The following is a 25,944-nucleotide window of genomic DNA, read 5'->3' as shown; positions in this document are numbered from 1 at the left end:
TTAGTTCTCTTGTAATCACCTCTCAAACATGGGTAGGTTTCTTCAAAAACACCCAATTTTAAGCAAAAAGCAGAGATAATTCCATTTTTGCCAAGGACTTTTGATAGAGATCAGATGCATAGTGATTTTTAAAACATACACAGAGTTCTTTCTCTTTCACGTGAGGCACTACTTCCGGGTTGTATAAGTTGCGGAAGTGCGCCACCTGATGGATAATAGCGGTATTGCGGAAAGACGGAAAATCTCGTCATTGGCGGGGAAGCGGTTTCTCTTAATTGACAAGATATCTCGTCAATGGCGGCGAAAGAGTTAATATTGTATTATAGTGCTAAAGTGGTTAAAATAAGTGTACATTAATAAATACTTTTCATTGTGTTTATTTGGTGAGAAAAATGCACGCCTTTACTAGTTCTGTTTTAGTTTTCGCATTATTTATTTAAATCTACCTGTCTTTAGTGACTGTTAGATTGAAAAAGTTTTTTTTCTGATTTCTGAAAAAAAATTCTCAGAAAATCAGGGCAGATGGGACTCGCACTCGCTCCCTAGTTATGATGGAAAGTCTCAGCTTTTCAATAATTCATAATTATTATGTTTCTATTCCAAACTATTGCAAAAAATCTCCCTTATCGGTAAATGGGGTAAAGATTTACAATTTTAGCTAATACATACTTTATACATACAAGAAGGTGTAATATGTATAGGGCTGGGTATTGGCAAGGGCGTCACAATACGATACATATCACGATGCATGGCCATATCACGATACGATACAATGCAATACTTTTCCTTTTTTTCATATCAAAAATGCAAAAATTAGAGCTTACTTTACAAAAAAAAAAAAAATTTAAGCCAAAGTGCTTCCACATGTCGACTTTAAAAGCTGTAGGTGTTTTTAAATTTTCTGCCATTTTCTCACTCCCGCTTACTTCTGACACATTGGCCGAATGGCCGTATATGACAGACAACTGGACAGCGTCAACTACAGCAGCGGCGGAGGAGCTCGTTTGATGCACAAAGAGGGATTTGATGGGTTTTAAAAAATATCGATACGAAGAGTTTCGTTGCAAAACGAGATAACCACCGTTTTTTTAATTGTTCAGAAATCGCGTTTTTTGGTTGTGCATTCCAATTAATCTCAATGCAACTGCAGTTGGTTTGTTTTGATTTAAAATCTTCATAACTTAAAAAATACAGCTAAGTAGCACCATAAAACAAAATAATAACATGATAACATAATAATAAAGATGTTTTGACAAAAATGTAAAAAAAATGGATCTTCATACACTCTTCATACACTATTGTGAAAAAATTTATTTTTGCACAGCCCTAAATATGTATATATTCTATTTGAAAATTCATTACTATATCATTTACTGTATAAATGTCTTTGTTCTGCTGAATGCAAGTAAAGATATTTGGAAAAATATATTTGGGGCACCATTAACTTCCGTAGTACAATTTTTCCTATGTATAGAAGTCAGTGGTGCCCCGGATCTGCTTTGTTACAAATATTTTTCTAAATATCTTCATTTGTGTTCAGCAGAACAAATACAATTAGACAGGTTTGCAACAACTTGACAAATTTTTATGTGAACTGTCCCTTTAAATGCGCTTTTCTATCATTACTTGTGTTGTTTAGGTCATGGAGGGCCATACCAGCTACATCAACCAGTTAGTGTTTGAACCTATAGAAGGAAAGCAAATAGCTTCTGTCAGTGATGACCACACTTGCAGGTTTGTCTCTTTGTCAATATGTATAAGTGTGGGCATATATAAAGTGTGTGTGCGTGTGTCAAATGTATGTGTGCGTGTTCTGTTCTACGTTAATGATGCAGAAAGACTTGACCAAATTTCCACACTGAAACCCAACACTTAGCACAACACGGCCGGCCGTTGCTCTCTGTAAGTGTCAACCGCCGGTTGCTCGCGTGGTTTTTCTAAGTAATTGGTTAAACGTGGAAATCCAATCAGCAGCCGTGGCTTTTCTTCTCCACGGCTGCAGTTAATGAGCACCTCATATGTGGCCCCACCAATCAGCGCCTGAGGTAAATGCGGTTTCCCAGCAGTCAGAGGTAATGTAAGAAAACGCTCCTGGAGTCTCGGGTCTTCCCTTTTTGCGTCAGAAGCGTGTAACTGACACACCTGGACGCTGCAGCGTTGTGGCCTGCCGCAACTCGATGGCCGAGTTCGCAAACCCTAATGGGTTCAAGGTGGATGGAGACCAAGAAGGTAGTTTCCCTCAACAAAATCCAACATTCAGCAGCTGGAGCTTTCACACAGAATCTACCTTTGTAGCTTTATGGGGTACGTCTTAAATTTTGGACGTGATCTTGGTTTCTTAATATGATTAGATGATTATTTATTTTTTAATTTTTTTCTTAGCATATTCACCATCAGTGTCCACATCAACCCTACGTCAGGTTCTGTGTGCTTGAAGTTCTGCTCTGATGGGTTTTGTGGTGCACAGAGCGCCACTGTCAGCCCCTTGATACTGCTGACCCATTGCCTTGCTATATTATGGGGTGGTGCACATTATAGACCCAAAGCACTCTGAGTTCCTCAACTCTACGTAGCTGTTTTATTGAAGTTGGTTAGGTTTCAGACTGTGATGAAAGGAGGAATCGCTGATCTTTATTGTAGTCAAGGGTGAGACCGTTTCAATAATGCGTTGCTTCTCTGCTGGAATCTGGATGATGCTGAAAACTTCTTTGTAATAGTTAACATCCTGGCCGAAGTAATAGCTGCCTATTCTTTTGATTAAATAACAACCATCTCTTATGAATAAATCATAGCCCACCCAACAGCACAGTAAGGTGCAAACCACTGCAGTTACCATATATTTCTAATCCGGACTGCCAGCTCAAATGGGAGATTCGATAGCGTGATTTGATATTTGGTGTCTCGCTGTGGTCATGCTTATAAGCAAAACAGCCACATGTTACCCAGGATGCCCTCCAAAACTAGACTTGCACTTGCCCATCACAATCGGGGTGCAGTCAGTTGATGAATGTAGCTTTGGCCTTTTGATTTCGTGTGAGAGATAGTGTGTTTGGTGGGAGACTACAGGGGCCACTGAAGGGAACGAAGCAGGAAACATCCGCCACAAGTCTAAGTCTCCTTCTCCCGTGGAGCCAGAGAAAACAGTAGAGTGCTCCATCTGCAGAAAGATTTAAATTCTGTCACGTTGAGAAAATATGGGACGCAGGAGGAAAGGCGAGGTGGAACAGGAGAGAGATCGGGTTCATGTTAGAGAAAGAGAGCAAACGTTTCGCAGTAAGGCCACACAAACTGCTTCTGAGACGAACGAGGGTCTTATCTGGATCATGTCGGGGTGTCACCGGCATATGTTGAGTTTTGGATGCATTTTAAAGGCCCGTCTGTAGTCTATCATTTTATTGAGCATCAAAACAGCATATGTAAGGGTGCGCTCACACTATCCAAACCAAACTGCGTCAGGTCGTTCTGTACCGCACGGTTTGGTTAATCGCACCCTGGCCGGCTTGCAGAGGTGTGCTCCAGCGCGATTCACTTGGTCTCAGACACAAAACGTGCAGTGTGACCGCTAATCGGGCCTGAGGGCGGTTCAAAAGGAAAGACGTTAGTATGACCACTCACCTTCATCTGCCTTTGTTAAAACCACCTAATGCAGAGTTACGTCAATGTCTGATCAGCTAAGCAATATAATAGGCATGCGACGGGACTGTAATCGCACACTAAATGACTCCGAATAAAAAGCACAGATGTAACATTAAGATGGGCTCCAGTGTTAAAGGATTAGTCCATTTTCTTAAAAAAATCCAGATAATTTACTCACCATCATGTCATCCAAAATGTTGATGTCTTTCTTTGTTCAGTCGAGAAGAAATTGTTTTTTGAGGAAAACATTCCAGGATTTTTCTCATTTTAATGGACCCCAACACTTAACAGTTTTAATGCAGTTTAAAGCTCACGTAACACACGCTGTTTCTGCATTTCTGATATTAATCTGGAGTACCTATAGAGTAGTATGACATCCTTTATATCTCTGAAGAGTCTTTAGTTTAATCAGATTTATAAAAGAAAGATTAGCTTTACCGAATCTTTCCGATAACTTACGAAAAAATGAAGAAGGAGGAGTTATAACACGGGAGGAACGAGTACGAGTCATGCAACACTATACAACACTTTTTTAACTTATGATTCACTACATGTTCGTGTCATTTATATAATATACACGCGCCTATTTCCAACATAAGACAGAAGTCTTACTTACCACGTGTAACTCGTCATGACCCGGTTCTGAAAATCCACCGCATCAAACACACACGCAAAACTCCGCTGCTAATCCGGATAATAAACTATATCCATTGTTTCCATAAGGCTGGATGTCTTCTCCTTACATCCAAAAACACACTTCTTGTTGTGCCATTGTTGACTTTTGAAATTAAACAAAGCTGAATGGCGTGATAAGCTGTTAGCAAGCTCTAGCGTCTCCCGCTGACTGACGGCTGGGCGGGGTTTTCCGGGGGAATTTTTCCGGCGGAAGCCCATATAAAGAAGTGATACGTATCGAAAACCCCTGAAACGTCAGTTAGAACCGTAATCGAAAAAAATTAGCCGAAACTTGTACGAACCCTGGCGAAGTGCATTCGGCACAGAAATACTTTAGCATGAGGAAACAACTCTATAACTGTGTTAATAAGTCAGAATGCTTGAAATACCATTAAACCCCCCCTTTAAAATTGCAGTTTCAAAGGACTCTAAACGATCTCAAACGAGGCATAAGGGTCTTATTATTATTATTATTATTATTATTATCTAGCGAAATGAGTGTCATTTTTGTCAAGAAAAATAAAAAATATGCATTTTAATCCACAACTTCTCGTCTTCCTCCGGCTATGTGAAGAGCCATTGCGACCTCACGTAATTGTGTAATGACGTTAAAAGGTGACGTGTTACATATATGAAACGCACATTTGCGGACCATTTCTAACAATAAACTGACACAAAGATGTGAATTAGTATCATTCGACATACAACAACGTCGGAATGGTCCTCTCCACACTTGTAAACACTGGGGCGTAGTTTCGCATACGTCATCCGTGACCTCTTGACTTGATGACGCATTGTTTAAGGTCGCGCTGGCGCATCTCATGTCTGGAAATAGACGAGAAGTTGTGTATTAAAAGTGCCAAAAATGACAATAGTTTCGCTAGATAAGACCCTTATGCCTCGTTTGAGATTGTTTAGAGTCATTTAAAACTGCTATTTTAAACTGCATTAAAACTGTTAAGTGTTGGGGTACATTAAAGTCCATTAAAATGAGAAAAATCCTGGAATGTTTTCATCAAAAAACATAATTTCTTCTCGACTGAACAAAGAAAGACATCAACGTTTGGGATGATATGGTGGTGAGTAAATTATCTGGATTTTTTTTTTTAGAAAATGGACAAATCCTTTAAAGGTACAGTGTGTAATTTTTAGAAGGATCTCTAAACAGAAATGCAATATAATATACAAAACCACATTATCGTGGGTGTATAAAGACCTTTTAATAATGAATCGTTATGTTTTTATTACCTTAGAATGAGATGTTTTTATCTACATGCATGAGGGTCCCCTTACGTGGAAGTCGCCATTTTGTGCCACCATGTTTCTACAGATGCCCTTAACGGACAAACATTTTTGTCTCCGACGATGACATGTTTTTCCGGTGGCGGCTACTGTAGCTTCTCTATGCGTTTTGAAAGCGAGGGGTGAGCAGTGGGCTGAGCCGTTGGTTGCAATTTGTAACCTCACCACTAGATGCCGCTAAAATTTACACACTGCACCTTTAAGAAAGCACTTTCAAAACAATCGCATCCTAATGACGAAAGCTCAGATCGCTCAAAGTACAGTGTAAAGGGGGTCGCACACCGAGAAGCGCCGCGTCTCATCATAAATCTAAAAACACAATACATTATTTTCTATGAAGGTACGCACACTGGAGGTGGCTGTCGGCGGATGTCTGCTGTGACTCTGGACATTGCTCAAATCCCTGTCGCACCACTCACATAGTTTAACATTAAATAACATCATATTTTTGTATAAATATGCGAATCAGTCCCCGCCTCTACTCCATCACACTAGCTCAGACAAAGATATGAATATGCAAATTAATGCCGCCTCTAAGCCATCCCACTAGCTTAGACAATAGATATAAATATGCAAATGAATCCCTGCCCCTTCAGCTAATTGTAACAGCTCAACCATAGATATATATGTACATAGATGCTGCATTCAGCAGTTCCAATTAAGTAGCTGCCGGTGTCACAACGTATACATAAGTTGCACATGCAAAACCCAATTTCGGCGCTCATGGTGAAGGTTTATATGGTCTCTTCACTTTTTTGAAAATATGCTCATTTTCCAGCTCCCCTAGAGTTAAACATTTGATTCTTACCGTTTTGGAATCCATTCAGCTGATCTCCGGGTCTGGCGTTAGCACTTTTAGCATAGCTTAGCACAATCTATTGAATCTGATTAGACCATTTAGCATCGTGCCTAAAAAAATAACCAAAGAGTTTCAATATTTTTCCTTTTTAAAACTTGACTCTTCTGTAGTTACATCGTGTACTAAGACCGACATAAAATTAAAAGTTGTGATTTCCTAGGCAGATTTGGCTAGGAACTATACTCTCATTCTGGTGTAATAGTCAAGGACTTTGTTGCCGTAACATGGCTGCAGCAGGCGCAATGATATTACGTAGTGCCCGAAAATAGTCCCCTGCTATTCAAAGATACTAAGGTGACTATTTTTGAGGGACTTTCAGCTAATTTTAGGACAGTGAAAACTACGTATACAGATATGTAAATTGTGTGAAAAGTATTTTTGCGTTTTTACAAGTGAAACATGAAAACATGTTTTGTGCATTGTAAACACAAACAAAGCTTCAAAAACACAGGAAGAACGGGAAGAATGTTCATTAGAAACAATGTTGAAAGCATTGCTATAAAGACACATCAGCTATACCAGCACCAAACCATTAAAAACCTGCTTGGTTTTTTATTATTTTGTACTTACATGCTTTAGTGTCATCTTGCGTGTTCTTTAAGAATATTATCATTAAAGATTTAATTTACCATATCTGTATTGCAATCTTAATTTCAGATTCAGATCTCTTCTGGAGTTACATAATTCTGTGTGTGCTTTATGGGAATAGTGCAACCTGATTCTGTTTAAAGATCAGAGCAGGTTTTTGCTATCGTAGTGTTGTGTGCCTCAGTGCCACCTACAGATTAATTTAGGTAATGCAGGTCACACAAGGGAATACTGAGTTGAGGGAGTTCATTGTTGAAGAGTAAGGCACACCTGTCATTTCCGAGGATGACAACCAACACACGATGATTCCCAGCATGTGCCCACAACTCTGTAGCATAAGAAAGAGATGTTATTTCGTTTTAAAGGAGTCCCCTATCATTTACTTTAAAAGCTTTATGGAAAAGGGAGAAATATATCCACAATACTATTTATTTATCTTGATGTATATGCAGTATGTGGTTATGATGCCTTTTAAATGCTGTCTAGTTAGGAAGCTCACTAAACAGCCCCACGAAGTGAATTTGGTGACTAAGTGTTTTCAAAGTTTCTCACCTCAGATCTATTTCTGTTTATTGTTACAAAAGTGTAAGGTTTTTTAACTTCATTCTCTTCATGACTGATAAAGTATACCTAACCACAAAAAGTGTGAAAACTGTAATTCACACCGGCGATGACGAAAATGAATTAACCCCCGACCGGGTCGCGACTGTAAATGTTTGTTTCCAGAGTTCTTAACACAATTTCAGTGTTTCTCACCCCCACCCCTGCGCAAAAATCCCATGCAAAGCTCAGTTCATGGTTATGCAGTGTGGGAAAGCAGACACATCCCTTGTTTTTCTTTGTAGATTTGCTGTGACTTCAGTCGCATCCCTCTCCTTCAACTCGCACTGCAAGTGGCTATCGACACGCTGTCTGAAGTACCAAAGGGAATATTTGTGACGTGTCCTATTGTGTTTGCGTGCTTCGCGTCTTAATCCGAGTTTGGCACTGTCAGTGTTAAAGCTGACTTTTCGCCCTCATGAATACCCTGGTGGTTGTCAGGGGCCGGCGGTTTTGGTTTTTACGTACGTCTGAACTCCTGCTTGGCATGGGCTTCTGAGTAAAGGGGTTTTAACCATATTTGTGTGCTGTGGTCTAAAACCTCACTCATGCTCAGCAAAGCAGCCTGATCAGACCGTAGATGACCCAGACGAACAGAGACGGTTCAGGAGTTTCTGGCAAACATATGAGCTGTTGAGAATGAGGCATGTCCTCCAAATGCAACCCCTTTACTGTAGATATTAATCTAAGCAACTGCATGGCTGACATTGTGACAGGCTTTGGACTGCTTTTGGGTTTTATTGATGAAGACTTCTCGATGACCTCATCAACCAGCGGATGTGCGTCTTTCGTATTAATGGAGGGCTTCTTTTTTCTACTTTCCCAGAAACCCATCTCATTCGGGGAACTTGAGGTTGTCTTCGCTCAGACCCCTGTGATGTGGTAAACCCAAGATCTGATCTCCAGTGAAACCCTCAAAAATCTGATCTCCGGTCCTCTCAGTCCAAATGATTTATTGCATCTGCTTGCAGATCTCTCGCTGTATCTGCACTCGCCTGGTCTCTTTACAGACCAGTGAGAGGCCAGATGAGAAGATGGTGTTGGCCTTCCTGCTTCTTAGTGGAACAACTACCTATTCCTATAAAAGGCCTCTTTGGCACTGTTATTGACACGCACTACCAGAACTAAGGTCATAGGTTATATTTCCTATATTTATACTGGCAAAAAGCTATTTTTAGAGTCCCCGGTGCCTAATTGGACACTTACTAGACTTCTGTTGCTTTAGATTTTGTGTCCCGTTTCTGACGGTTCTTTTTTTAGTCTTGGAGTGAATTTTTACTTTTGTTTGTGTATGTGTTAAGGGTTAGAACACATGGGGATGTGGATGGCTTTCCATTGGTCATTGGGACCACCAATTTTTATAATTGTGATTAAATTAATAATTAAAACTTAACAAAAATGTCCTAAATTGTAATGAGAAGTGCACATGCGCTCTGTTAATAGTGATCTATAAGCCCTCATGCTGTTTTTCATATTTCTTACATTAAAAGTTATACTGTTGTTTTCATTTGTTCAGGGTGTGGGACCTTGATGGTAATGAAACCATTTCATTTACACTGCGTTCACCTGGTGTAAGCATTTGTTGGCACCCCGAGGAGACTTTTAAGGTCAGTATCTATTCATTCAACCATCTACCTACCAAAACTTTATTGTTGTTTAATATATTTACTTTCTTAATTTGTCTCTTGCCTATCAATCTATCTATCTAGCTATCTCTCTCTCTCCATCCATCTACCTACTGTACCTACCTACCTATTTATCAATCACAACTTTACTGTTGTTTAATATATTAACTTTCTTAATTTGTCTCTGTCTATCTATCTAGATTATTATGAATAATTTTTTAAAGGGCAATGTCGATATTGAAATATGATGCAGATATTATTGAATATAAAATACAATTTAAAGAGCCATAATCAGCTTCTGTATACAGATGTATATAATGAACATATGAAGAGTTCAGATGCAAAACCCTCTAAATGCGTCTGACATGTTTTCTTGTAAATGAGCATTTTATATCAGGCTCTTGTGTTTAGGTTTAGTAATTTCACTTTAATGGCAATGAAAAGATTATTAATGAGTAAATAAAATGCCTTTTGACTGTATTTTGCTACAAAACCCTCTAAGTCAGGGGTGGGGAACCCTGGTCCTGGAGGGCCACTGTCATGCAGAGTTTAGTTCCAACCCTAATTAAACGCACATGAAAAATCAAATTAAGGTCTTCCGGACTACTTGGAAATTAAACTCAGATGTGTTTGATAATGGGTTGGAACTAAACTCTGCAGGACAGTGGCCCTCCAGGACCCAGGGTTCCCAACTCCTGCTCTAATGGTGCATTCACACCAGCCGCGGTAGAGGTTGCAAAAAGGTTTACTCGCTTCATTCGCGCATGAAATTCTAGTCATTCGTGACATTCACACGAAAATTCACGTCATGGGAGGGGCTTCTGCGACTCCGCTGAGACTCCGCTTGCATCCTGTAATCACGTCATTACTACAACAAGGTCTTGATTGGTTAACGCAGCGCGGAAATCCGCCAAAGTTCAGATTTTTCAACTCGTGCGTTTCCCGCGGTAACACCCAATTCGTGCGGACCGTGCCACAGGATGTCAATTCGCATCTTTGCATTGATTTAGCATGTAAATCACTCGCGCTTGCCGCTTCTACCGTGTCTGGTGTGAACCCTACATAAGTGCATGCAAGAGTTTCTGGGAATAATCAAAAAAATTTCCACTAAAGCTGCAACAAGAAACATTGCGATTGATTAACTCTTTCCCTGCCAGCGTTTTTAAAAAAAAAACTTTGCCAGCCAGCGGCAGCATTTTTCATGATTTTCACAAAAGATTAAGGCTTTCCAGAAAATGTTCTTCTTAGGAGCTAATCACACCAAATGCGCTTTAAACGCTTGGAAACGCAAGGCGCGCCGCACTGCCTTTTAAAAAAAGCCCAGTGCGATGCGGCTTTTTATATTGCTAAGCAACCACTGAGTCAGCTGTCTTGTCAATCAAATATTGAAGCGTGAGCACTCTTTTGCTGTTAACTGTCATATTAAGCAGAAACTTTAAAAAGAGGGCGCTTGCTCTGACCTTGTTTGAGGGTGAGAGGTGCACAAACACGCAGGAGAGAGTGAGCGAGTGGAGTCCGGTTCTTCAAAGCAACTGTAAACTTCCCTCACCACAACGTAAGGCCCGCCTCTCCCCTCATTTGATTAGACAATGAAAAGACGCGAATGACGTTGGCCACTTCTCTGCTCTTCAAAGCCCGTGCTGCGGCTGGCGGCAAAAACCGCAAGGTGCTCGGCGCGCATAAACAACGCGCAAACGCTCACTGTCCATAGAATATCATTCAAAAAAGGCACCTGCAACTGCCAAAAACGCTTTTGGTGTGATTGGCCCTTACTGTGCGTTCACACCAGATGCGGAAAAGGCGGCAAAACGTGCTTTTCGCGCGTAGTTGGATGCTTGAACATTTTGAGTTTAGTCGCTTAATTTGTGAAATTCTAGTCATTCGAGACATTCACACGTAAATTTACTTCATGGGAGGGGCTTATATAGCTCAAATTGAGTAAACTTACCAGATTCTTCGACCTCCTCACTCACTTTCTTCCAAACAAGATCCTTTTAATTCCTGTAAAGGTACGAAGGTGTCACCTGTCACGATGATGATTGTCCTCCATAGTTGTTTTGTTTTTCTGCCTTTGCTCACTTCCTGTAATCACGTCACTGCTAGAGCAAGCTCCTGATTGGCGGATTTTCACGCCACGTTAACCAAAGTTCTGATTTTTCAGCTTGCGCAAATTGAGCATTGCCGTGTGATCCACGTGAGTTGAAAATCTGAACTTTGGTGTTTCGTGCTTACCAAGCCACAGGATGCCTATTCCAAGGGCGATACTTCCGGATTTTATAAGATGCGGAAGAGGTGGATAATAGCAGAATTGTGGAAAGCCAGAAATAATCGTCATTGGCAGGGAAGCATTTTCTCTTACTTAACTCTTCAATAGCGAGGAAAGAGTTAAAGTCAGAATTCAAAAAGTAAAGAAACTGAAGCACACACTAGGGGTCACTGTGAAGCATGTGGCTGCCACTTTCGGTTTGTATTTAGGTCCAAATACTCACAAGGGACCCAAGTGTGAATGTGATCCACGATCATTCTACATTCGTCTTCTGTGCGCTTTGAGGACTTTGCTGAATAATCAACAGATTCTGCCAACAAACTTGTATTTCTAAATTGCCTGAGGCCAGGATTTAGCGGATTTGAAGCAAAAGTGTTTGATGAACATATATTACATGCCAAGAGCTTTTGGTTAATATCATTATTAACTTGTGATGTAGGTGGCATTTAGCGGATTTTGCATCTGAACGCTGTACATAATGAATTGTAAAAGGAATGAATTTAATAAATTTTGTTCATGAATCTTTTTTGTAACAGTTGATGGTGGCAGAGAAGAAAGGCACTATTCGATTCTATGACCTTGTTACACAACATGCCATTCTGTCTTTGGACAGCGGGCAGGTGCCACTCATGTCAGCTGACTGGTGTCTCACAAACACTGTTAAAGTCGGGGCAGTTGCTGGCAACGATTGGGTGATCTGGGACATTACCCGTTCCAGGTAAACATAACCTTGTATCTACGGTCAACCAAACTGACAATATTTCACAGAATTTTTGTGTAGTAAGATACTTTAGAAGAAGAACTGTTTTGTGAGGTCGAGATGACCCAAATGTACTGTTTATCGTCTCTTTAATTTAGTTCCCTTCCCTAGGATTTATCAAGCATCTGTTCATAATTGCAACACACATTAACTCCGTTTTGGAGTTTGTGCCTAGAAAGCTACATTAAAGTGGTTTAAAAAATGAGCTTTAAAACCTTTTAAAGTATTACATGAACTCCTCCACATTAAATAACTATTAAACTGAGTTGACCATGACCTAATGAGGGAGTGAATTAAACAGTCTGTAAATGATACTGATGTGTTTTGGCTGTAGCTATCCGCTTGAGAAGCGACCAGCTCATTTTGACAGAGGAAGGCATTTCAGGTAAATTCACTTTTTTTTTTAAATAGAGAGATCAGATTTATTCAGTATTGGACTGCATTCATTACTGTAATCTTATGCAGATGGTCAAGGGCACAAGAAAATCTTTTCGCCACCACAGGCTATCCAGGAAAAATCAACAGTCAATTATTGGTGCATCACTTGGGGCATCCGCAGGTTTGTTTAAGTCAGAAGATTTGTGAAATTGATTTACATTTGCAGATTTGCAGCTACATTATTGTTTACAATTTTCATTGCAGCCTGTAATGACCGGTTCAGCTTCTGTTGGGGCGGGCCTAAGCTGGCATAGGACCTTGCCACTGTGTGTAATTGGCGGAGACCGAAAGCTGTTCTTCTGGATGACAGAGATGTAATCTGGACAGCAGTATATCAGCAAAAAAACTTTAATTTTCACCGTTTTTTAATAAAGTCACATATTTTTCACTCACGGTTGCTTTATTTTTTTTTAGGTCACTTGATTTAAAACTCTTATTATTTCCCCTTTACTAAAAAGTATTGTATCATTGTTTTGGTGTAGTGTTCTGCCAAGTTGGCTAAGAGTTTAGCCAAAGGTCACCACACAGCAGGAGTTGGCCATTTTCCTCACAGGATGGCTTAAGTGTGTAAAAAAACTCTGTACAGGTGCTCGTATAGACAGTCTCATTGACTCCACCAGGATAATAATCTTCAGTCCCATTCCTAACCCGACAGGGGAGCTTCCTCTGTCCGACCGTGACCTTTGTGTAAGGTAGAGGAAACGGACATAAGCAATGGTGTTTGTGCTTCAACAGCTGAACCATGAAAATGAAGAAAAGCATGGGAAACTGAAGTGCGGGGAGAACACAAGACTCCGAAAGCTGTGTTTTTCCAAGAAAAGCACAGGAGACTAAGTGGGAAGTAAAGGTTCTTTCAGGTCAAATGGCTGTTTTATTATGGGGATGATTTTTTTAGGCTTAAAAGGTTAAAGACTAGATATTTGGGTATGCATATCTCTTTTTAAGATGTGCAGGTGGGCAAACACATTACATTAACATGTATGATTTTGGCAGACACTTATCCAAAGTGACTTATAGTGCATTACAATACATTTTTATCAGTATGTGTGTTCCCTGGGTTCGAACCCATGACATTTACCAAGCTATACAGGATTGATAGTGTCATGTATAAGGTGCATATACCCAATGGGTTTCTTAACTCTATTCCCGCCATTGACGAGTTTTCTTGTCAATTAAAGGAATAGTTCGGCCAAAAACGATATTAAACCCATGATTTACTCACCCCCAAGCTGTCCGAGTTGCATATGTCCATCGTTTTTCAGACAAACACATTTTCGGATATTTTAGAAAATATTTGAGATCTTTCTGTTGATTAAATGTAATGTAAGGTCCAGCCGTAGTCCACGACCTTCAAGTCCAAAAAAAGTGCGTCCATCCCTCACAAATCAAATCCAAACGGCTCCAGGACGACAAACAAAGGTCCCCCGAGGGCAATCCGCGCGGCGCTGCCGCAGAAACATCCATATTCAAAACTTTATTAACGTAATTAACTACCTTCCGGTAGCGCCGCCATCTTAGTATCATCTGCATTCAGGATGAGCGCTTACGCAGCGTACAGAGGTTTCTCTGCTGCTGCTCTGTGCCCCCGCCCTCCGAATTTGTCATACGTCACTAAGAAAAGTGTGTACACTACGCTAATACTCTCTCCTGAGTCTAAGATGGGTAGTTAATTACGTTAATAAAATTTCAAATATGGACACCTCCACAACAACACCGCACGGACCACCCCCAGAAAACCTTTGTTTATCATCCTGGAGCCGTTTGGATTTAATTTGTGAAGGAAGGACGCACTTTTTTTGGACTTGAAGGTCGTGGACTATGGCTGGACCCCGTAACATTACGTTTATTCAACTGAAAGATCTAAAATATTTTCTAAAATATCCGAAAATGTGTTTGTCTGAAAAACGGTGGACATATGCAACTCGGACAGCTTGGGGGTGAGTAAATCATGGGTTTAATATCGTTTTTGGCCGAACTATCCCTTTAAGAGAAAACACTTCGCTGTCAATGACGAGTTTTCATGGCAATCCATGTTTCTGCTTTTATCCAGTAGGTGGCGCTCTTACCTATCTTATAAAACACTGAAACATTTACTGATCCAAAAACAGTAAAATATATATATATATATATATATATATATATATATATATATATATATATATATATATATATATATATATAGACGGATTTAGCAGTAACAACATAAACAAGCGGCTTTCGTGGTCAACACGTAACTTCTGGTGAACTCCCCTAAGAATAAATACAAACAAAGTACTTTAAACATAGTTTATTTATATAAAAAGCAAAATAAACAACACGTGGATTACCTAGGAAACCAAAACATTTGTTATTTTTTCAACTAGGTATTTGTTCACGAGTTCAGTTTAGCAACTAGTCAGACCATTTAGAAAACTGAATCCGAAAGTTCGGACCAGACGCGTATCGCGTCACCGCATGTGCGTCCGATTAAACTGTCTACGGTATTCTTTGATCATCGCTCTCTGAATCTGATCTCTAACAAAAGTCCTTTACAATGCAATTAGCTCAGCTTTTTGCTCAAAATCTGGTATTTTTGAAGAAACCTGAAGATAGGATAAACGTTTATTTTTTTTGTTTGAAAGCATAGGGTCTGTTCTTTCATTATATATATTGTATGTTTATATGTTTAAAGAAAAAATTCTGAAAGACATTTAACTTTTGTGAAAATCATAAAAAACTTATTTTGCAAGTGCGCCCTGTTTGGGTTTCCATCAACCCCTTTTATATGCTAATTTTGAAGTATCGCATAAGAATCGAGTGATGAAAATGGCAAAATAAAATACAAATCCCATATGTTTTTACGCTCGTTTGAGGTGGTTTTGGACTTGTGCGAAAAAGAGTAAATGCAAATAATGGGAGATGAAAACACATTTGCCGTATAAATTCTGACATAGCGAAAATTAAACCCACGTGATTGACCGTCTAGTTGTTTAAGCTGACGTTGTCTTTCCCATATATGGAGCTCAACGTCATCGTAATGCCCTTGCTGCTCGTGCCTGCATCACACGTTCTGCATTTCTTCTTCTGTGCACAGCATTCAGTTTGGCAATTACAAGCTGCACTGCTAGTAAATTTATAACTTGCCCAATCGTACCTAAATACAGCCCTGTCTCTATTTTCTAAGGCTGCGTCCGAAACCGCATACTGTATAGTAGGTACTGAATAAGATAAAGTACCTACTTACTTGCCGTTAAAACAGTAGACTCTATAGTATGAATTCCTGGTAATATGAATGAGATTCGGACGTACTACATCCGCCATGCTGCTACATCACGTGACATACGTCGTCATCACGTCATGTCATTTCAGCGCGAAAATAGCCGCGTGCCTCTTCTTCTTTGTTGGATAACTCCTCGTCCGGGGCATCATGGGATAGTGCAGCGTCCATCGTATGCACACTGCAAAATCTAACCGGAAGTAGAAGGTCATCCGGGTACTTTTTGCATACTGTTTTTAGAATACTATGTATTCGGACATACTACTCGCCTCGCCTACTGCTTTTTTCACTTACTATATAGTATGAAGTAGGCGGTTTTGGACGCAGCATAAGTGTGCCTTGTTTTATTTACTGTTGGTTACTAGGTTACCAATACCACCACCATTTGCTCAAATAACTTGATGGAAACGCATCTAATTTGCATGTTTGTTTTTCTTTCTTTTTTGAATTTTGAACAGATTTGTTTCACGTTCGAATGGAAACCCCACTAAGGCATATCATGTTAGGGTGTGACCAAAGCAGGTGTGCAGAAAAGGGGGGAACGTACCAACTTTTTCTTGCCCAAAGACAGGTCTGTGTGATTCTTGGATCCCAAAGGCATACCACCATCCGCAATCATAACATGCTACTGCTTTTCTGGTCTGCTGTTTTTGTTTGAGTGAGTTCAGTAAGGTTTTTGTAGTTCAGAACTTAGCTGGTGCAGGACCAGTTCGGAGAAATCAAGTTTAGGATCTTCCACATCTCTTCACACAAATATACAAGACCTTTCTGAGAAGAAAACTGAGGAGATATTGAACAGAAAGGATTTTTAAGGAATACGATACAGTGGATGACTGACTTTTCCAAATTTACATTCAATTATCAGTGTGTGGTTGGGAAAGATTGTAACACAAGATTGCCATCTGGTGGCTGGTCTCTTACATTTAGCAAAACTTTGCCAGAGTCCTGACTAATGCTTGTTTTATAAAGTGTAGGATCATCCAATGCATCATTTGGACAAAATGCCATTTTTTTATTTTGAATATTCATCATGTTATGCCAGTCTGTTGGCAAAGGCTAGATGCAAACTATAGGATGAGTCTATTTTTTCCTTTGAATAGAGCCACCCTGTAATTATGAGAAATTGATGTTTAAAGGAAAAGTTCACCCAATAATAATAATTAAAAAAATCTTTTAATATTTATTTATCATAACGTCATTCAAAACCTGTATATTATATTATTTTCTTCTGTGGAACACAAAAGAAGATCATTTAAGAAATGTTTTAGTGGTTTCGTGTTTGGTTGCCGAAGTACTTCAAAACATTTACATTTTGCAGAAGAATGTCATGCCGAATGACAAGAAGGTGAGTAAATGATGAAACAATTTACATTTTTAGGCAAACTATCCCGTTAATGCGGTAACGTTACCCCTTCTAAGTTAGTTAGTAGTTTCACTGACTTAAAAAAAAGAGCGTGAGGCGCAGAGGCCCTAATCTTACTTCCTACTAAAACATGTAAGAATAATCCTCTTAATTTAATTCCAGTACATTTATTTAATTTCACGATTCCTCCCTTGGGTTAGCAGAAACAGATTTTCAGTTTCTTTCGCTGTACAGGGTGGGATTGAGGCATCACGAGCGGTAGCTGAACCGTGCAGAAAAGCGCGCCGTTCTGGCAGCCGTTTATAACACGATGTACTCATTGACCTTTCAAAGAAGGCGGTTTATACTAAACTAACAAATGTCTAAAATATTAACGAAAGGAAATGCCTATGTTGTGATGTGCGACGATAAGCGTTTAGGATTTGCGGCTGGAACCTTCCGTGGTTATCTTATTGCCATGGCAACGTACGTCTGTTTTGAACTCGACGGATTCGGCTCCAAACTGCGGTTTATGGAAGGATTTGTGGACTGGACCGAGCGCCGTGTAAAATGAGATACAAGAGACGATTAAGTGTTTGCTTTCAGAAAGCAGATGTGTGCCACTCACCCCCATTTATGACGTGGATTTCCTGACGAGCAGCTCGATTTCTAGCACGTTCGGCCGAGAAATTAAGGGCGGTCGATTGATACAACCTCATTTACCCCCGACCTCAATGAATCCCGTCACGTGACTTACTCTTTTCTGAGAAATCGTGGTTCATTGAAGGTGGTTTGGCCTGTGCTGCGTTCAAAACGTTGAATCCTGGTATCCTTATGTGTTCAGTATAAAAGGAACAGTTAAGTTACGTAGTTGTGCTTACATCTTAGTTCAACCGCAAGCTGTCAATCACCTAAAAATTGCTGTGACAGCGGACTAATCCACCAAAGTCTCCTTCATCTATCCAGCCTGCGAGCTTCTAGGTCTGGCAACTAACTGTGAATGCAATTTAAAATCCTGATTAATGTGCAGTATGAATAAAAAGACAAAATTTCACCCCAGTAGTCAAAATAAAGATATTTATTCTTTTTGTAAATTGAACGATTCATGACTCGACACCCCTTATTAAAATTAACCATGGTATTTTAATGCATTTGGCAGATGCTTTTATCCAAAGTGACTTACAGTGCATTCAAGATATACTTTTTATCAGTCAGTGTGTTGCCTGGGGTTAATACCCATGACCTTTGTACTGCTACTGTACTGCTCTAGCAACTGAACTACAGGGATGTAGTTTTACTACAAATAAAACAAACAAACCAAATACTATAACTATAACATTGAATTGAGTACTATAGTTAAACCATAGTTTAACTATAGTATCCATATACAGTCAATATATTACCGTAACCATAGTTTAAAGGGACACTCCACTTTTTTTGAAAATATGCTAATTTTCCAGCTCCCCTAGAGTTAAACATTTGTTTTTTACCGTTTTGGAATCCATTCAGCCTATCTCCGGGTCTTGCGCTAGCACCCCTACCATAGCTTTCTGGAGTTACATCGTGTACTTAGACCGACGGAAAATTAAAAGCTGCAATATTCCAGGCAGATATGGATAGGAACTACATTCTGGTGTAATAATCAAGGGCTTTGCTGATGTAACATGGCTGCAGCAGGGGTAGTGATATTACGGACTGCCCGTAAATAGTCCCCTTGGTTACTTTCAATAGCATGGGACTATTTTCAGGCACTGTGTAATATCACTACTCCTGCTGCAGCCATGTTACAGCAGCAAATTCCTTGATTATTACGCCAGTTTGAAAGTATAGTTCCTAGCCATATCTGCCTAGAAAACTTTTAATTTTTAAAATTTTATCCGTCAGTCTTAGTACACGATGCAACTACAGAAGAGTCAAGTTTTAAATAGGAAAAATATCGAAACTTTTTGGTTATTTTTAGCGCAATGCTAATGGTCTAATCAGATTCAATGGATTGTGCTAAGCTATGCTAAAAGTGCCAGCGCCAGACCCGGAGATCAGCTGAATGGATTCCAAAACGGCAAGGACCAAATGTTCAACTCCAGGGAAGATGGAAAACCAGCATACTTTCCAAAAAAGTGGAGTGTCCCTTCAACCATGCATTTTGTAGTAAAACCAGGGTTATAGAAATGATAATCAATCATTCGCCAAAAAACTTTACTTTACTATAACAAATTACTAAAACAAATACAAAATAAATAATTAGTCCTGTATTCATGTTGACATATGCAATAATTATATTTTGTCTATAAAGACATTTGCTGATATTGATGCTAGATCACACACTGGCTTATTTCTGTGCAAGTCTCTCCACTGCCTCATGCAAGATTTTCAGGTCTTCCCTCAGCTGCCCCAAAGCATTATGGATCTTAGAGGGCTCATCCAAAATCTCCATGCTGCAATTGTAGGGATCATATTTAACTGAGAATGGCTTCTGTATTGTGGATGAATATTGCCTGTGGAACAATAGCGATAGCAATAATCTGTATATGTTTTGTTGCTATTTTCATACTGGATGGTGTATTTGAATTCTCCCCATCTTGTACAATAGCTGTTAAGTCATTTACAAATGAGAAAGCGATCTGTGAAAGCATATCAGCACCCACCTCAGCTTGCTTTTGGCATCCTCGAAGGTCTCGGACACAAAGTACACAGGCTGATATGACTGGTCCTGATACGGTTGGATTGCTGCCTCGGCTGGGTCGAACGGTTTGTATTGGGGCTCATTAGAAAGGGCATACTAGAAAAAAACAATTTATTATCCAGATGTGCAAATGCTGCCTCGAGGTCTGATTAGTAGTTTTTGTCCAGTCCAGCAAAACCAACCAAATGATGGATGTAACCTGACCATTTAAAACAGTACTGCTCTTAACATAAGAAGTAGCTTACATACGGCAAAAGCTCTTTGTTAAACTGAATATCTTTTTCATACTATATTGCACAGTATATACAGTACTGTGCCAAAGTTTTCGGCCACTATGCCATAATTAGATTTGTTGTTTTTGCAATTGTATGGTGATCATATATATTTATTTCTCAGGTTCTTTATAAGAATACATCCAGAAAATACAGGAAATGTGTTAAAAACAGCACTGTAAAAAATTAGCTGTAATTATGCAGCTGGTTGCCAGTAACTTACTGTAGAAGATAAAGACTGAATATGTTTCATGTTCATTTAACTTTGAAAAAAAATGTTGCCAGTAAATAACTTAATTGTAAAATCTACACTGTAAAAAAAATCTGTAGAAATTGCAGCTGGGATGCCGGAAACTTACCGTAGATTTAAATTTATGTTATTTACTGGCAACATTTTGTTCAAAGTTAAATGAACATTTAACATTTACAAGTCTTTGTCTTTACAGAGTAAAACTAAAAAAACAGCATCAAGCAAAACATTCTGGGAAACAAAATCTGAAGCAAAAACAGAAAAAGGTTGATGATGATTTCTGGTTCCCAGAATGCTTTGCATGAGGCTGTTATTGTATAGTTTTATTCTGTAAAGATAAAGACTTGTTAATATTTAAAATTTATTTAACTTTGAACAAACTCTTGCCAGTAAATAACATAAATGTTAATCTACGGTAAATTACCGGCAACCCAGCTGCAATAACATTGTAATTTCTACTGAATTTTTTTACAGTGTACAGTAAGTTACTGGCAACCAGCTGCCAGTAATACTGTAATATCTACAGAATGTTTTTTACAGTGAGTATAAAAGTGTAAGCTGAAGTGTCAAGTTTTTAGGGTAAACTCCTCTTCCACTTGAGCAATAGCAGGATCTCTTAAACCTAAATGAAATTAAATCTTAATTTCTAATTCTAATCGAATGACTCCAGGACTTCAGTCTCCTCAAAAAAGCTCAAGATGTGTTTCGCGCCGAGAGAGGTCACACCAAATACCGACTGATGCCTTAAGAAACATTTTGTTTAGAAAATGTTTTACATATTTCCTGTATTTTCTGTTTGTATCTTAATAAAATAGATTGAAAACTAAATATGAATGGACATTACTTCTAAAACAACAAGTCTGGGGGTGGTGGCCTTAGACTTTTGCACAGTACTGTATTTTAATAAAAAATATTAGATAATTCAAAAATGTACCAGAAGTTCTCCATAGGAAGACAAAAGGCCAGCTCCATAGGCCTTTACTGCTCCATTTTGTTTACAGAGACCAAACTCCACCGTAAACCAGTAAAGCTGTGTGAAGAATTTCAGAAAGTGTTGTTTGGCTTTACATGTATAGCCTACAGAGTAATGTTTGAATATAATTTTATGTTTTACATTGACATTGTGTTGTGAAAATGTTATTAGCAATAAGCCCTTAGACCATTTCAGTATTGATTTACAATAAAGCTGTATTTGGTAAAATGTTTAGTGTTAAAATTAATATGGGAATAATAAATACTGGAGAAGTTGCCTATTGTTTATTGTTAGTTGAATTATACAACTTTATTGTAAAGCGTTTCAGTTTAAATAGGCTCCACTAGGGGGCGCTAAAGGCTTGCTTAAATACACACTAAGCGTTTCTACCCATTCTTTTTTTTTTACCGTGGACAGCTTTTCAATATCCTCATCAGATGCTCCAAGTGAAGCAAGTCCAATCTCCTGCGAGGTAAAATGATAAGTGACGAATTCAATTTGTTGTTCGGTATATATTTAAATGAATATTCGTACATTTAAATAGTACAACATTTAATACCTGTGAGAACTGAGCAAATTCTTTGTCTGCGAGCATCGGTATATGTCCAAGTAATTCATGGCAGCAGTCACTGTTTACAGTAAATTACCTGTTAGATTGCGGTTTGCACAATAAAAAACGTTTTCAGTCAGTGTGTCGGTGTACGTACGGTTCAGGGGAATGCATGGGAGCTGAGGGGTGACGGATGTACTGGGTACACTGGAAAACCCTAAAGGCTAAACTGGCAAGGAAGTCTCGGGCGGAGAGCAACCCTGCGACTGGTCGCACTTGAAATCCTGTCCTCTCTAAACAAAAATACAATGTTGGACATCCTAATTTCTGTCACTCTTGTTAACAATAAAAATAAGCAGCAATGTTTACCTTTAAGAAATGCAGACACGTCTCTGAGTTGAGGAATTTTGTCCTCCCCATACACATATTCCCTCTCCAGCTGTCCCAGAGCATCTAGAAACTGCTTGCACGCGTGACTCGGGTATAGACTGGTCAGGTTTCTGTAGACTTCCCTCCTGCCTCATCACAAAAATGGGTTTTACAATTTCACAAATTTGGCCCTAAACTTAGGCTATCTTCATATATTATATATGCGTTATAAAAAATTGGGAAAATCTACCAAGTGGCAACCTCTTCAGGAGTGTATTCCACTACAGGTAGAGGGTCACCACTGGAATGACACAAAAAAATGAAGTTATATCAAAGGGCTGGAAATGTGGGGGTTTTAGAATTTATTTTTTACATTTTTTGACAGTGGCCTATTTGATTAACTACTTGTTGCGCTTCAATTTTAAAGTGAATCAATTTCAAATTACAACTAATTTAAACTCACCAAAAAGCGTACAAATGACACGCAGTGTGATTATCGTGCAATAGATACGCCAAATTCCGATTTTGCGTGCATATCATACGCCAGTCCTTCCCATTCACTTGTGTGGCGAGTCGTTTCGTGACGTTTTGTTTGTTGTTTTGTCATTTGTTGAAAAAACAATAAATAACAATATAGTTTTTTTTAACATTTTAGCTTGGGTTTAGGGTTAGAACAACTTTTTATTATATAAAAATGACATCCTAACCCAAACCCCAACTCTAACCCCAACTCCAAGCGACCATGGCTTAAATATAGATAAAAACATAGAGAAACCTGTATATTAAATAACCTGCTTAAACAAATGTGAAATCTAACCCTAAACCCAAGCGAAAATGGTTTAAAAAACAGAAAACAAATGAGAAAACAATAAATAAAACGTCACGAAACGATTCGCCATATAAGTGAATGGGAAGGACTGGCGTATCATATGCACGCAAAATCGGAATTTGGCGTATCTATTGCAGGATAATCACACTGCGTGTCATTTGTACGCATCTTGGTGAGAACAGGTAGAGTGAGGAGTTGCTATAAATTATAAACATAAAATTTAAATAACTTAAGCTAATTCAACTTTATTTTATAGCAAAAAAATGTGAAAGTTTTTTAGAAAGTTCAAAAAATGTCAAGAAAGTTTAAATGAATTAAATAACCAATAATAATAAAAATAATTTTAGCGTAATAATAATAATAATAATAATAATTGATAGTCTACTTCAGATAACTTACTGCTTGTACTTGAAAGCAAGTTCAGAGATTAATCCTCTTCGTTTTCTGTAGTCCAGATCGCTGAAACCCTGAATTAAAAAATCATTGTCACCAGTATTCCAATTGATCTAAGGCGTAAATAGAACCAGCTTATAAAATCTTGATCAAATAAATGATGTTTTACAACAGCATCACTGTTGTTCCTTACAGGGTGATCCTGGTCCAGATCAGGGTCGTATTTTGTTATTAAATGATTGCATTTGTCCAGGTCAGCAATCTTTTTCGGAAACCATGGAGCTGGAGGATCAAATCAAAATAAACAATTTAGTTTATTATAATTCGTTCCTAAACAAATAGTTACGTTTAAATAGGCTAAATACTAAAATAGTTTATATTATTCGTTTGCTAACGAATTTAAGAATAGCGTGGTGACCTACTCTTTTCCTCTTGCAATGTTCGTACATCATCTGCAACTCTTTTTAGGGAGTTAATGAAGATGTCGGTATGGGAGCAGTGCAGTTCACAGCTCATGAAGAACTCCAGATCATCTCCACCGCTTTTCTTACATTTCCTGCTCGGTCGACTTTCAAGATGAAGTAACTTGGCTTCAAAAGTCTAAGTTGCAAACCCGACAAACAATTATTATTTTTCATTATAACCAAATAATCGATTTGGAAAATCAATAAAATGGTAACACATTATTAATAAAATGAACGATTATTACACTGTAAAAAAATTAGCTGTAATTATGCAGCTGGTTGCCAGTAACTTACTGTAGAACATAAAGACTGAAAATGTTTTATGTTCATTTAACTTTAAACAAACTGTTGCTAGTAAATAACATAAATGTAAAATCTACAGTAAGTTACTGGCAGCTAGTTGCCAGTAATACCCAGTAATAGTGTAATTTCTACAGAAACTTTTTACAGTGTAGGCTATACTGTCTGCCTGTATTTTTCCTAGACGTCATTAAAGATAATTTATTTTATATATACAATATTTTAATGTAGCCTATTAAAATGTTGCTTTATTGTTCTTTGTAAATGTATTTTTAAATAGCCTAACAAGTTGCTTACCTCAAAGACTTTTCCCGCTTTAAAAAACCCTGCATTTTTTTCATTTTTGAGCGCAAATAGGATGTTAAGAGTAACTTTGCCGTTTTTCTCGTCCTCAAACACGAAGCTGTCCCCGCACCGTGAGGGTCCGGGTGAGGACGACGCGCTTTCTCTCTCCCGTCGGGCGTCTTCAATCAAGCTGCGCTTTCTGCCACTGAAAGGAATATTTTGCCCAATGCTGTCCGTCTTCATCGCTTCGTATCTTAATTTATTTAAAATATATTGATTGAAGTCTGATGCAGTCGATGCCAAAAGCGTTTTTTCTTGCTCTTCCCAGATTTGGATTAAAGTGTATGCACATACTAGAGCCATAGCTCTGGCAATTTATATACGGAGGTGCCAAGAGTTTATGTAAATGTGTTGCGCAAATGCACGTCTATTTTTAATGTAAGATGCGTCATGAGTTTGTGCTTTCCCTTTTCAGGCACCAGTCATACAGCGAAAAGATATCAAAAGCTACATACTACTTAAACTTTGTAAAATGTCACCAAAAATTATTCCTAACTGGAAATATATGTACAAATAAATATCTTTATTTATAGTATAGCCTATAATAAAATTAAAATAGCTGATTTCGATTGTGGTGCTCTCCAAGGTACTGAAACCGACTTTGGCGGTGCTCATGCTGTTCACTGTCATAAATGTAAACAACGGCTGAAATAATAATAATAATAATAATAATAATAATAATAATAATGCCTTTATTGATTATTAAAAATACATTGTAACAATGCATGCATAACATTTCAGTTCACATTTTTAGTCATAACACAGTCACAGATGATACTTTAGTCCACATTAAGTTTAATACAAATACAGCATATTTCTGTATGTTGCTATATTTTATTTAACTGACGTTTAAGCATATAAACAAAAGCATTTTTTAAGGATTTTCTCCCAAGTGAAATGGCTCAGTACATGGTATTATCAACCCTTTGATCCAGTAATTTGGTTGATTGCGGGTTGGTTGAGAAAATTATGCTGTGAAGCACAAAGCAGCAACAGCTGAAGCAAATGGTCGACGCATGCAATCCCTATTTTTTTCGTTTTCAATCGAGAATAAAACACAGTAATATAAATGTATGAAGTTACACTTATTGCAAGCAAGCTTCATAATGCCCAGTCCTTTTTGGTATAGCTTCAGTACAGGCGATTTCTTTTGCATAGCTATTTCGTTA

At 38.5% G+C, this 25,944-nt stretch overlaps 2 protein-coding genes and 1 long non-coding RNA gene across 4 annotated transcripts in view; 1 reads left to right on the top strand and 2 right to left on the bottom strand.

Moving 5' to 3' along the window:
- The window catches only part of nup37 (nucleoporin 37), a 32,518-nt gene extending 19,377 nt beyond the window's left edge, over positions 1-13,141 (top strand). For both annotated transcript variants that reach the window (XM_073868173.1, XM_073868168.1), the window contains exons 5-10: positions 1,640-1,734; positions 9,177-9,267; positions 12,088-12,269; positions 12,646-12,696; positions 12,777-12,870; positions 12,954-13,141. In XM_073868173.1, the coding sequence (XP_073724274.1) occupies positions 1,640-1,734; positions 9,177-9,267; positions 12,088-12,269; positions 12,646-12,696; positions 12,777-12,870; positions 12,954-13,067 (627 nt within the window). In that variant the 3' untranslated portion in view covers positions 13,068-13,141. The remainder of the gene's footprint in view (positions 1-1,639; positions 1,735-9,176; positions 9,268-12,087; positions 12,270-12,645; positions 12,697-12,776; positions 12,871-12,953) is intronic.
- Positions 13,142-16,333: 3,192 nt separating this feature from the next.
- Positions 16,334-18,209, bottom strand: LOC141363995 (uncharacterized). The gene is made up of 2 exons (XR_012369749.1): positions 17,976-18,209; positions 16,334-16,785 (listed from the first exon to the last, which is right to left on the bottom strand). It is a non-coding gene; the product is annotated as an uncharacterized lncRNA (long non-coding RNA).
- A 1,390-nt stretch (positions 18,210-19,599) lies between these two features.
- On the bottom strand, positions 19,600-25,944 carry th2 (tyrosine hydroxylase 2). Its single transcript, XM_055190471.2, has 12 exons — positions 24,728-25,944; positions 24,089-24,266; positions 23,860-23,948; positions 23,673-23,740; positions 22,695-22,745; positions 22,445-22,590; positions 22,233-22,368; positions 22,085-22,154; positions 21,934-21,990; positions 21,487-21,582; positions 19,993-20,126; positions 19,600-19,842 (listed from the first exon to the last, which is right to left on the bottom strand). Exons 1-12 carry the CDS (start codon positions 25,076-25,078, stop codon positions 19,677-19,679), a joined length of 1,542 nt encoding a protein of 513 aa, XP_055046446.2. The 5' UTR covers positions 25,079-25,944; the 3' UTR covers positions 19,600-19,676.

The sequence above is a fragment of the Misgurnus anguillicaudatus genome, chromosome 1 (genome assembly GCF_027580225.2).
Source record: "Misgurnus anguillicaudatus chromosome 1, ASM2758022v2, whole genome shotgun sequence".
Lineage (NCBI taxonomy): Eukaryota > Metazoa > Chordata > Actinopteri > Cypriniformes > Cobitidae > Misgurnus > Misgurnus anguillicaudatus.
The sequence above is the reverse complement of the archived record's forward strand: the minus strand, read 5'-3'. Positions and strand labels throughout refer to the sequence as shown.